This window comes from Saccopteryx bilineata, chromosome 6 (assembly GCF_036850765.1).
Source record: "Saccopteryx bilineata isolate mSacBil1 chromosome 6, mSacBil1_pri_phased_curated, whole genome shotgun sequence".
NCBI classification, from domain to species: Eukaryota; Metazoa; Chordata; class Mammalia; order Chiroptera; family Emballonuridae; genus Saccopteryx; species Saccopteryx bilineata.
In genome coordinates this window covers 116,551,102-116,565,170 of record NC_089495.1, presented here as the reverse complement: position 1 = coordinate 116,565,170, position 14,069 = coordinate 116,551,102, and the positions used below count along the sequence as shown (strand labels likewise).

The following is a 14,069-nucleotide window of genomic DNA, read 5'->3' as shown; positions in this document are numbered from 1 at the left end:
TCCATCTGTAATAAAGGGGGAATAACAATGTCTATTATGTGGAATGACTATGAATATTATAGATAATGGAACATGTATTAAAACTATGAAGAACAGTTCCTAACGCATATGTAGCACCCATAAACCAGATACTATTAACTAAATTTATATTTTTGTATCTGCTATTTCCTCATGACGAGAATTTTTCTACTAAAATTGACTTTACTCCTCAGAGTCATTCATTCATTCAAAAAATTTACTGAGAGCTTACTTGATTCTAAATATATCCCAGATTATGAGCACATAAAGAAAGATAATATACACACCCTCAAGGATGTTTCACTAGAGAAAAGAAAAAACAATAGAGCATACTTAAAGTACATATCTGGGAGCAAAAAACTGAGAATAACGGGGAAAGAAAAGATAAATGGAGAAGGAGAATTCCATAAAAGAGTAAAATGAAACTTACAACTAAGCTTGAAGGATGAATACAAATTATTAAGTAAATAGTGGCAAAAAAACATTCCATGCAGTGGTACCTTAATATGGCAAATACAGCAAAGACACTTAACAAAACTTTTTCCAGCATTTAATATTAAAGGAAAAAATAGAGACTAAATTATAAAAGACCTGTTGGACAACTTTTGTAATCAGCTTTTGTGTGAATACATAGTTCAGTGAATGAAGTGATCTCGGTGAAGGTCACAGGTTCTGTTCTTTCCTTAGTAAATCAATATATATGCTACAGATAATGTTACAAGTGAATGTTCCAATCAAAAGAGCCCAACTTTTGACTTGATATGTATATATTTACTTTTTAACTGAGTTTATTGGGGTGACAATGATTAATAAAACTATATACGTTTCAGGTGCACAATTCTACAATACATCATCTGTATATTGTACTGTGCATTCATCAACCCAAGTTAAGTCTGCTTCCATTACCTTTTCTCCTCCTTTTACCCTCTTGTACCTCCCCCCACCCCCCTTTCCTCAAAAATCACCATACTGTTGTCTGTGTCTATCAGGTTGTTTTTGTGTGGGGGGTTGGCTTAATTACCTCACCTTTCTACCCAGCCCTGTAACAACCCTCCCTCTGACAGCTGACAGCCTGTTCTCCATGAGTCTGTTTCTATTTTGTTTGTTAATTTTGTTTAGATTCCACATGTAAGTGAAATCATATGGTATTTGCTTTTCTCTGCCTGACTTATTTCACTTAGCATAATGTTCTCCAGGTTCATCCATGCTGTCACAAAAGGTAAGATTTCCTTCTTTTTCACAGCTGAGAAGTATCCCACTGTGTAAATGTACCACAGCTTTTTGACTTGACATTTTTTTACTAAATGACATGGAAGTAAACTTGGAGATAATGTATGCAAACTCAAGTCTGCATTTAGTTTGAGACCTAAAACTAGATCTAGAAAAGAAGGACACCAACAGGAACAACAACAAAAAAGACCTGTACTATGAATTCATAAAAAATATAACATTTATGCAAATATCAATAGTAACAAACATGTATTGAACACTCTTTACATATTAGGTAATATGCTAATAGTTTACATCCATGTTCACAGGCCTAATATCTAGTAAGTGGTACAGCTGGGAAAGTACTAGTTGTAATATAAAGGTTTCTTTTTGTTTTTTGTATTTTTCTGAAGCTGGAAACGGTGGGTGGGGGGGTGGAGGGGTGGGGGCAGACAGACTCCCGCAAGCGCCTGACCAGGATCCACCCAGCACGCCCATCAGGGGGCGACGCTCTGCCCACCAGGGGGCGTAAAGGTTTCTTTTTGAAAGGTCTGTTAAACCCCTTATTAGAAAGAATAACAACTAAGCTAGGGCATCTTCTGGAAAACTTTTAAAAGGAAAAAAGAAAGAGAGAACAGTTTTACTTTGAATAATGACAGTATAAACAAATACTTATGATTTTAAAGGTTTATGAGAATCTTTACAGAAAGCTTTTAAAAACCAAATCACTCCTGGCTCTGCCCCTACCAAGACTCCTTAGAATACATAGAGTGTTTACAAATGGAAATGAATTTCTTATAAAGAAAATTGTGTAAAGATAAGAGAGAAAGAAAACAAATGGGTTAAATTACACTGAGTTAATAAACATTTTTTTTGGCTCTTAACTTCACTCTAATATCTTTATTTATACTCTTTGAACACTATTTTTGAAACTCATGTGATAGGAAAAAATCACCTAGACTAGAGCATCCGTTTAAAACTCATATTCCTAACATAAAAATTATTATTCCAAAAATCTAACAAGTTCCCATAGAAATTCAAATTTTCACATCCTTGGAAAACTTCTCTTGTGTCTCATCTCAAATTCAATAGATTAGAAATTCTGGAGGAGAGTCCATAAAATTCTCATAAATAAAAATAAATAAATAAGTAAGTAAATAAATAAATAAACTGGGATTTGTATAAAGAAAAATATAAGTCCCATTGTAATGGATAAGTTTATTTAGAATCACTGCTTTTTAAGCTACATTCAATGTATATATTAATAAATGATTAAGTTGATATTCTTTAATAGAAACAATTATTGCTGCCTCTTAAATATAAAGCAATTAAAATATATATATATATAATAACCTAGAGATGTTTTCTCTGAACTTATGTACCCTGATTTACCAATGTCACCCCATTAAAATTAATCAAAAAAATATATATATATGGTCTACCGGAAAGTTCTGTCCGTTTCTATCACAAGTTTCGACACGTAAGCACATGTTTATTTGGCGCATGTGTGCCTCTATTTTTATCACTTAATGTATACATACTGACATAGTAAATTAACTAAAACAAAGTTGATTCACGTTAGTCTTATGTGTGAAGTGATAGTGTATCCATGGCTACTGATAAAGTTCATTTATGCCACTGTAATTTTTACGAATTTCAACAAGGAAGAAATGCTACAGAAGCATGTAGAAATTTATTAAAAGTTTTTGGTGAAGGTACAGTTTCTGACAGGACACGCAGAAGATGGTTCGAAAAATTTGAAACAGGTGATTTGGACCTTTCTAATAAGCCACGTTCTGGGGGACTATCTTTGATCGATGACGATGTTGTTAAGACCATGTTAGAGCAAGATCCTTTTCTGACAACATCGGAGATCGCAGAAAGGCTTAATTCAGCTCAGCAAACCATTTCAGATCATATTCGGAAGATAGGATTGGTGTGGAAATATTCAAGATGAGTGCCACATGAATTAAGTCAGAAGAATTTGGATGATCGAGTCGTCCAAAAACGGACAGAACTTCCCGGTAGACCATATATATATGTTATTTTTGATATATATATATCTGAAATATATATTTGAAAACCTCATCCAAAATATTTTCTTCAGTGTGCAGCAAAACAGACATGGGACCATAAACAAATAAGAAAAAAAAAAAGAGAGGAAAAATAAAGCCATGCATCCACCCTATGTGGGTCCATCTTGTCTCATGGCTATTCTTGTAAATAAATATTCCTGTGGACAAAGGCAGAGGATGCCATGAAGAAGGTGGGCAATCTCACTGTCATGTATCCAAGAAAGACCATTGAACCTGGAAGAGGAATCAGGCCTTAAACTTGCAAAAATGGGAACTTCTACTCTCATGGTCCTTATTTTTTTAGATTCTTGACTTTTAAATGGTTGCTTACGCTAAGACAAAGATGGAGTCAATCCAGTAACTAGGCAGAAATATTCTCTTTAAAACCCTTGCTGATGATGAGTGAATTATATCTTATAAATCTAATTATACAGTAACACATTTCTCTGCATTTTCTCCTGTTATTTTTTACTTTTAGAGCAAACACTTAAAAATGTGTTTCTACCTTGTCTCTGAGTAACCACATGCTAGTGGATACTAAGGAAAGGTATATTTCATGGCATAAATATCAACAGTAGAGCAACATCCTTCACCTTAAAGCCATCGTTAATGAAGCACAATTTGGTGAAACATTCAGTACCAGGAAACATGATTTAGGACTACGAGGATTAGCTGAATTTCCTTCAAGAAAAGTCTTTCTGTATTACCAAACCTGGAAGTTTAACTTTTGTTGTACAAAAAAACCTGATTATCTACAAAGACATAGTGCAAAACATTCACACACAACCAACCCACTCTAAAGTTCAAGTCTCCAGTCTAAAAACTGACTCTATTTCCTAAACTAAGTAAGTTTAGAGGAAGAAGGAATAGAAGATAAGAAAAGGGGTAGGAGGAACTAGAAGAGGAGAAAAAAAGAGAAATAAAGGGTAACATGAAAAGAATGAGCAAAAGACAAGAAGGAGGGCGTAAGCTGGGAGAAGAGCCAGATGAAGAAAGAAGAAAAGAAAGCAAAGGTTGAGAAAAAACAACAGTAATTAAAGGAACATTTCTGCAAATGTTCTTCATCTAATATATACTGCTCACAAAAATTGGGGGATATTTCAAAATTAATATGAAGTGATAAAAAAGAAACATTTTTTTTATTAAACAAGAACATTAGAAAAGCAAACAAGTAGTTCAATTATGCAAATGAGATGCAAAACCAACTTTCATTTCATTGGTGAAAATGCACTGTACAAAAGGCTGAAAGTACTGTAGTATCTGCATGTTCCCTGATCCCCTAATTTTTGTGAGCATAGTAATTCATCAGAACAACAGTTCAAGTTTGTCTCTGAAGAATCTTTGAACAATTGCGAAACTACTTTAAACTGTTTTACAGATATGCAGAAAATTAAAGACACTGAATAATTTCCATATAATTTATGGCAAATTTACATACTATAAATAAGTTATACATAACATATACCAAAATTTTGGAATCTGAATGAAAATAAACAATTTGTCAGTTGTTGGCATTTTAAGTAACCATGTTTTCCATTAAATCTGTGCCATTTTCTCAAAAATCATGTCTCTTATTCTCATGAATAATGCTCTATCAAATTCTCTACAATTTCAAAAATTAGTAATTAATTTAACTTAGTTTTGCAATATACAGTACTGTGCTGAAACAGAAAAAAACCCAAAAACAAAAAGGGAGTAGCAGGGGGGGTGCTGGTAATGTTCAGATTTTAAATGTGTGGCACAGAGCAACAAGCTACATATTAATTGGCCTTTACTGCCATGACTACCTTTCTTCTTATGGAAAAGGCTCTTGGCACACTCACCTAACAAGGAAGCACTGCCCACAAGGCCCGCACCTTTTCCCACTGAATCAGTAACAACACCTCACTTATTCCATACTACAGGGAAAAAATTGTTCAATGTAAGTTAGCTATCCAGATAAATGTAACTTATTCCTTTAGCAAAACAAAATGATTTTTTGGTGGTTCAAGTCATAGTTTATTCAATTATCTAATATATAGTATTGACAGTCTAAAATGTCAATACTCTTTGACAGGAATATAAGGGAATACAAAAATAAATCCAACTCATATCTTATTCTCAACAGTTACCAAAAACACACACATATAATAATAATAGTTTAAAAGAAATGACTGCCATAAAAAATACTGAAATAATGTCCCGTAGAAACATTCTACCTGGAGCGCAAGGCAACCCAGAGAGTCCATGGAAATTGTGTTGTGGAAAATAAAGTACAGCAGTGGCAGTGAAAGACCCAGAGCTGTGAGTGAGGGCTGATGTCAGGACTGAACATTTACAAAGAAAAAAGTGAAATATGTATGTTAGTTCTGTTTTGCCAGAATAAAGGGTTTAAGTCTAAAGCTGAAAATAAAATCCAGTCATGAAGGACTAAGTTAAAAGTGTTATTCTGTAATTAGTGACAAGCAATTAGCTTGAGTAGTGAACTAATATGATCAAGAATATAAACCAGATATTAGTGTGTAAAATGGTTAAGAAGAGGAAAAGACAAAGATCCAAGATAAGAGGAAAACAGTAAGAATTTAAACAGCAGCCTGACCAGGCCGTGGCGCAGTGGATAGAGCGTCGGACTGGTATGCGGAGGACCCAGGTTCGAGACCCCGAAGTCACCAGCTTGAGCATGGGCTCATCTGGTTTGAGCAAAAGCTCAATGGCTTGGACCCAAAGTCACTGGCTTGAGCAAGGGGTTACCTGGTCTGCTGAAGGCCCGCGGTCAAGGCACATATGAGAAAGCAATCAATGAACAGCTACAGTGTCACAATGCACAACAAAAAACTAATGATTGATGCTTCTCATCTCCATTCCTGTCTGTCTGTTCCTATCTATCTCTCTCTCTGACTCAATCTCTGTCTCTGAAAAAAAAAATTTAAACAGCAGGTAAAATTCTTTTTTTAAAAAAGTAGATCTATTACAGAGATACAAAGTATAGGACGTAAAAATTAAACTGATCTAAAGATCAAAAAGAGGATAAAAACAAAGCTGACTTAGGTCTCTACTATTATGAGGATTATAGCCTTTAATCAAAACAGGGGACTTAAGAACATGAATGGATATAGGACTAGATATGGCCATTCAATGTTATATATTCTGAGGTTGAACCAGAAAGATGTCCACATGGCAAAATCTCATAGGTAGATGAGACCCTAAGAACTGAGTTTAACAGATAGGAATAAAAGTGGAAAGCTATAATGAAACTGAATAAAAATCCCCAAAATCTGTAAGTTCCATAAAAGCAGGGATGCTGTCTCTCCCCAGTACCTAAAACAGTGTCTGGTACTCAGTAAATACTCAATACAGTAGACCCTCGTTATCTGAGAGAAATATGATCCAAGTCCCCCCAGCGGATCCAGAGGATGCCTGAACCCTCAGATAGTACAGAACCCTATATATACTACGTACTTTTCCTGTGCTCTTTCCTATATATACGTACCTATGATAAAGTTTAACGTGTGAATTAGACACAGTAAGAGATTATCAACAATAACAATGATAAAATAGAACAATTAAAACAATATATTCTAATAAATGCAATGTGAATGGGGTCTCTATCTGACAACCAACCAGATAACCAAGATGGCTAGTAAGTGACTAAAAGAGATGATTCACCTTCCAGGTTGGGTGGAGCAGGAAAGCATGAGATTTAATCACACTATCAGATGGTGCTCAGTTTAAAATTTATGAATTGTTTATTTCTGCAATTTTCCATTTAATATTTTCAAGCCACAGGTGCAGGCAACTGAAACCATATGAATCACTATGGACTCCTGTAAGTATTATCTACACGAATGCAATAAAACAGATCACAGCAAGAAAGAGAATGAGAGAAAGATTGCAAGAGGTCAAGAGCCTGATCTTTTTATGTCAAAAGTTAGATTTAAAAGTAGGATGAGAATGCAGACAAGGATCAAGAAAAGAATTAGGAGTCATGAGAAAACCAATAAAAAAATTACAGATTTCATAATTTTAAGAGAGTAGGAATGGTGAATTGTTTCATCTCAATAGAAACATTAACTTAGACCTACCTTACGGGGTTGAAAATCGTATTTCACACAGTGCTGGAAACCTTTCCCTTTGGACTTCAGTGATGTGACTATTAGACAGTTCCCGACGAAATGAGCAGAGTAGCCAACTCCTTTGCTAGTACGAAAACTACAAAGAAAACTAAGAATAGTACAATGTCCTCTAATACAAAGAACTACATGGCTAAAAACTGTTATTATATAAATAACATAAAACATCACTGTAAAAATAAAACTTATTTCCCTATAGAGCAGAGAGGTATTACGTGTACCAACTAAAGACAAAAATATAAAAGGTTTAGAAAATGAAAAGAATTTAAATTCAAAACATAGAAGACTACAGAACAATTTAAAATTTCAATTTAAAATATCAAAATACAGGAAAACAAATTAATAGCTCACAAAAGCCTTGCGAGCAAGTTGATTATATCTACCTTTAAGAATTTCCTGAAATTTGCAAATACAAAAATCATTTATACAGTTAATGTTTTCAAAAACAACTTGTTCCCTAATTCTAATACATCTTTGAAAATAACTTACAAATTAAAAAGAAACTGTCAGAGCCAACTTTTAAAAAATAATGTCAGTAATCAAGTAAAGGAGTACATTTTTTTTAGTAAAAAAAGAAAATTATGTAACTATGAAATATAGTTATTTTCTTTTAGAGAAGCAATTGTTTCTAGATGTGAATCAACCTCAATGTAAAAAAATTATATATGCTTTGAAAAATGACAGTATTATTGAAATAAATTTATGCTCTTCCAAAATGACCATTCTGAAGTTCACCTCCATTTATGGATGGAAGTTCAAATATTTGTTTAAAATTTTAAAATAGAGTTTACCAGCTATTAACAGATCATATTTTCACAGTGACGTTTCAGAAAAAGTCACTGTAGAAGATGCACTTTAAATATTACTCTTTCATTAAAACCTATGTGATAGGTAATATTACTATCTTCATTTTACAGTTGAAGACACAAAGGTGCGGGATAAACAGCAAGTGGTGAAGACAGGACGTTAACTCCAGCAGTGTTATTTCAGAACTGCCAAGTATTAAGTGAGATAATACTCTTGTAACACTTACAATACCTATTATTTAGTAAGGCAATCAACAGAAGTTTGATGGTATCACTGTGTAACTACTGGTAAACAAAAATTACAAGCTCTCAGTTCTTACAGGTCAATCTATCATTGGGTTGAGCAACCTATTCTGTTAGTTATCTACCAAATAATTACCGTAACTGATCATAAATTCCTACATGATTATAATTACTAATATTTTAGAACATATCTTAATTATGTTCACAGAACAAAGTAAGTAAAAAGGCAAAGTCAATGAAATCAGGTAGGAGTTTGGTCTTTTTCCCTCTCCTTGAGCAGGAATCAACATCTTTAAGAACTCCACAAATGATCAACATTGATAGAAAATACAGAGAAGATCTACAACCCTTGACTATTAAACTATAATTGAAAAACAGAAATTGTGATTGGAAAAAAAATAGTGAAGCAAGAGCAATAAATTAATAAAATTGACTTAATGTCTTTATCATTTTAACATATTTTCAACATATATATTGTTATATATAATGTAATACTGCTTTGATACTATGCTAAATATTCAAAAATTGAAATGCTTAAGACAAAAGTACTAAAGTTAAATATATTACTTACCAATAAAGATAAGGCTTATCCTTATCAACATTAATATTATTTAAGGGATCCATACGAAACCACGTGTTGAGGGTGAAGCCATTCTGATAAGGCCACTTTGCAATAGGAGGCAATGCAATTGCCTACAAGGCAATGAAAAATGATACAAAAGTATCAGTTAAAGAAAATGTGACAATAACAAAGATCAATACTGATTTTACAGATTAAAAAGTAGTCAAAGGATAAATAGCAGAAAACCATGGAAAATATAAAGATATACTATTATCTTATGAAAATAACTTAAAAATATTTCTGGCTACATTTTCAAGTACTTAGTGAATGAAGTTTTATCCCTAGGTTACATAATAGGTTTCAGACTCCAAGAAATAAATACTCCTCCAGTTTCACCAATATATAGCTCCTTATACAAAGGCTTCAGAATTTTCAGTTTTTTATGGTTTGTGTCAGGTTTTCAATAATATTTCATTTGATTAAAGGAGGTTGACACTTTAAGTTCAAAAATAACTGTGTGAGAGAATATTAATGGGATTAATACTGAAGATATTTAAGTATTAAGGGATAATGCTCATACTAGTAAAACAAAGGAGGGGAAAGCATGAGATCTACTACTATTAAGAAAGTTAATGAAAAAAAAAAGGTAATCGAATGTGAGAATAATGGCAGTGTTAGAGATATCCCTGATCTCTCTTTGAAATTTCAACAAATTCACGAGCTATAATAAATACAGTGAAGGAACCCTAGCTGGGCTCACAGACTTTCCTGAAAAATCCGTGCACCAAACAGACTAAAGGTGGGAAGGGTTGAGAATGGGGGTAGAAGATAATAAGCACTTGCAGTTGGCTCCAGAGAGGAAAGAGGGTTGGCATGACTGAGCCTTCTTCTGCCCAGAGGAGTGGTGAGATTGAGGGGAAGGAGACATACTAAACCAAAACGGAGTCAGAATGAGTGGTCATGGCAGTGTTCCCATGATTTGTATGAAACCATAAAAAATTCTGAATAGCCAAAACAATCCTGAGAAAAAATAATGAAGCTAGAGGTATCAAACAGCCTGACTTTCAATTACCCTACAGAGCCTCAATATTCAAACCAGCATTGTACTGGCAGAAAAACAGACCAATGAAACAGAATTGAAAGCCAAAATAAAACCACATTTATTTGTACAAATAATCAACCAAGAAAACAAAAACCCATAATAAAGAAAAAAAAGTCTTTTCAATAAATGGTACTGAGAAAATTGGAAAGTCACGTGCAAAAGAATGAAACTTGACTACACTTGTCCCCCTGCAAAAAGATTAATTCAAAATGGATCAAAGACCTAAATATGTAAGACCTGAAACAATAAATTACATAGAGGAAAACATAGGTACTAAGCTCACAGACCTTGGCTGTAGAGAACAGTTTATGAATTTGACCCCAAAGGCAAGGGAAGTAAAGGCAAAAATAAGTGAAATGAACTTTATCAAAGTAAAAAGCTTCTGCACAGCATAATAAACTGCCAACAAAACAAACGGGCAGCCAACCAAATGCGAGATGATATTTAGAAACAACAGTTCCGATAAGGGGTTAATATTCAAAATATACAATTAACTCACAAAGCTCAGCACAAACAAGCGAATAATCCAATTAAAAATTATGGAGAGGACCTGAACAGACACTTCTCCCAAGACATACAAATGGCCAATAGATATATGAAAAATGCTCATCTTCACAAGCTATTAGAGAAATGCAAACCAAAACTACAATGAGATACCACCTCACATCTGTTAGATTGGCTATTATCAACAAGACACGTAATAACAAGTGTTGGCGAGGCTGTGAAGAAAAAGATACACTCATTCACTGCTGGTGGGAATGCAAACTGGTACAGCCATTATGAAAAAAAAAGTATGGTGGTTCCTCAAAAATTTAGAAATAAAACTACCTTATGACTCAGCAATCCCTCTACTGTGTATCTACCAAAAAAACGTGACAACATTGATATGCAAAGACACATGCGACCCAATGCTCATGGCAGCATTATTAATGATGGCCAGGACGTGGAAACAACCAAAGCGTCCTTTGATAGAGGACTGGATAAAGAAGATGTGGTACATATACACAATGGAATACTACTCAGCCATAAGAAATGATGACATATTGCCATTTACAACAACATGGATGGACCCTGAGAAGATTATATTGAGTGAAATAAGTAAACTAGAAAAAGCTAATATGATTTCACACACAGGTGGCATACAAAATTGAGACTCATGGATATAGAGAAAAATGAAAATGGTTACTATAGGAAGGGAGATTTGGAGAAGGGGGTTGGAGGAAGGGGAATAAAGAGGGACGGATATATGCTGACAGACAGAAAATTATTTGACTTTTGGTGATACCCAATATAATTAACAGTTTAAATGCTATAGAAATGTTTACCTGAAACCTATGTACATTTTTTTGATCAATGTCACCCCATTAAATTTAATTTTCTAAATAAATAATGAAATAAACCTAACCAATGAAATTTGTAACTAAAATGGATTCAGATCCACTCATAAGTAAAGAAATAATATAGTATTCAGTTGATAATAGCAATTACAAAAATCTAGCCATTCTAAGTATAAAATGAAAAAATGTTTGATTACTTGACTTGATGTCAACAAACATATAAGTTTATCTTCATATGAGTTAGCCAAATTCCTATCACATAAAAGGTAATAATCTATTATGATCCTATAACTGATCCATTCCTCCAGATTTTTCATATGGCTTTAAGGATAATGACCTTTTGCAAATACAAGATAGCTTCGATATTAAAAATCTTCCACATACAGAATAAAGCTGAAGTGTCTCCAGGTTTTACAAGAATCTTCAAACACACTATGGCTCCACCAAACCCTTCTAATCTTATTTACTTCCACTATTTTACTCCACATTCCAAAGTATACCTAAATATGACAGCCCCACATTTTCTGTTACAATTCTCCTTTTGGTAGATAATATTGGTTCTGTTCAAAAGACTTCTTCCAGCAAAATCACAATCATCCATCAACACTAAGATCTAGTGTGACACTTTCCTGGACTTCATCTTAGCTTAGTTTCGCTTTTCATTGTTTTCCCATAGCACTTAGAACCTAACTCTACAGTAGCTTACTGTAAAAAGCTTGTTTTTGTATCTGTCTAGCCATTAGGTTTCCTCAAGGGTAAGGAATATAATTTAAACTCCCAGCATGTGACATCAGACAGAAGACATTCATTATGTGGTCAATGAAAAATCTCAAGTTGGCAAAGATTTTTAAGTGTTTTCTTTAAAAATAAAAATAAGAGAGATTCCAAGATGGCAAAGGAGTAGGCTGACGTTCAAACTGCCACCTCCAAGGACCAAACTGAATTACAACTTAACTTAAGAACAACCATCTTGAAAAACCAACTTTGGACAAAACGAAGAGAAGTCTATAACCAAGGATCACAGAAGAAGCCACACCAAGACTGGTAGGAAGGGCAGAAACACAGAAAGGCCTGCACCATTCCCAGGAACAAGTGGCAGTTGAGGGTCCTGAAGGACTCTCACTACGGGAAGGTTTGTCCTAACAGGGAGGGTCCTGAGCTCCAGGCCAGTTGCCCCAGCCAAAAGTTACAAATCCTAGAAAAAACACCCAAATAGTATGTGCCCTCTTGTTATTAAGATGCCACTGTTTCATGCTCATTCAGAAGCAGATTATCAGCAACACTAAAAGAGTAAGAATTTTTAAATCAGCTCCTATCTGAAATTTTAGCAGTTCAATGGTAGAAGTAACATGCCTGGAAATAAGCCAATCTGTTGTTAAATAAACCCTGGATTTACAGTCAGATAAATTTTGGTTCAGACTATGTCCCCAGTTTATAATCCTGAACAATGTGACATTGTTGAATCTCAGTTTCCTAAACTGATGTAACAGTGATACAGTATTTACATAGCTTGTATGACTGTAATGAAATAAATCAGTAAAAATTTTTAGTTCCTTCCCAGGTTCCTACACTACACAGAATAAATTACTGATCCAAACTATCCAACCTGAAGATAAGTGATGCAGAGAAAACCAGGCTGCGGGTGGGGTTGGTAAATAGTGTAAATCCATCAAATCCATGAATAAAAACAATTCAAACATACACTACTAACATTTAAATAAAATCATGTCTGTATATGTGTGTGTAAAATGTATTATATATTGATTAAAAATACTCATAGGTTTCAGGCATTTAGTGGTCAAATGGCTAAAATCAGAATGAGTTGCAACCTAACTCAGGCAATTCAGGCAATTTATTAAAAGTTATTCACTCCGTTTTAGCTCAATTCTGTTAATTCTATAAATAAGACAGCACTGTGCTTACATTTCTGTCAAAATACTTTGCTCTTGATTCTCACCCTTTAGACTGAGATCTACCAGATGTCAGACTAATAGCAGTTTTTAAAGTTAAAAATGAATAGATGTATGTAAATAAACTATCACATCTATGAGAACCTCAGTTCCCTAGAGACAATGACAGTGTTCTACACTAACAATATGACATTTAAAATTACTAACTTCCCTCTGGAAAGTGACTTTTAACTTCCTATTTTTGTTTGGCAATAAGTGGACACTATAACTTTAAGATCAGTAACAAAGTGTTTTGGCAAACACATAAAATTAAAGGAATGGTAAATCAAATGGGAGATAGCAAGTACATTTAAGTACCAATAACCAAAGTGTGCTTACTTAAATGGTGTATTACTTCATTATAGGTTCACTGTAACCCTATTCCATAATAAAGTGCTAATATTTTGTATAAAGTCAGCAATGAACTAAGAAAACAAAAAACAGTTCTCCTAGTCAAGAATTATTCAGTCTCTACAATGCTACCATACAGAAAAAATGATAAAATCAAACAGACTGGGAAAGCTAGTTCTTTGAAAAGAACAACAAAATGAATAAACTTATAGCTAGAGTGACCAGGAAGACCATGCGGTATGATAAATTTAAAAAGAGCCTGGCCAGGTGGTGGCACAGTGGATAGAGCATCGGACTGGGATGCAGAG

The 14,069-nt window shown here is 33.9% G+C and overlaps 1 protein-coding gene across 2 annotated transcripts in view; it reads right to left on the bottom strand.

Moving 5' to 3' along the window:
• Positions 1 to 14,069, bottom strand: part of NBEA (neurobeachin) — a 740,071-nt gene that overhangs the window by 652,611 nt on the left and 73,391 nt on the right. For both annotated transcript variants that reach the window (XM_066236595.1, XM_066236597.1), the window contains exons 5-6: positions 9,032 to 9,153; positions 7,364 to 7,490 (exon numbers count right to left, since the gene is read on the bottom strand). In XM_066236595.1, the coding sequence (XP_066092692.1) occupies positions 7,364 to 7,490; positions 9,032 to 9,153 (249 nt within the window). The remainder of the gene's footprint in view (positions 1 to 7,363; positions 7,491 to 9,031; positions 9,154 to 14,069) is intronic.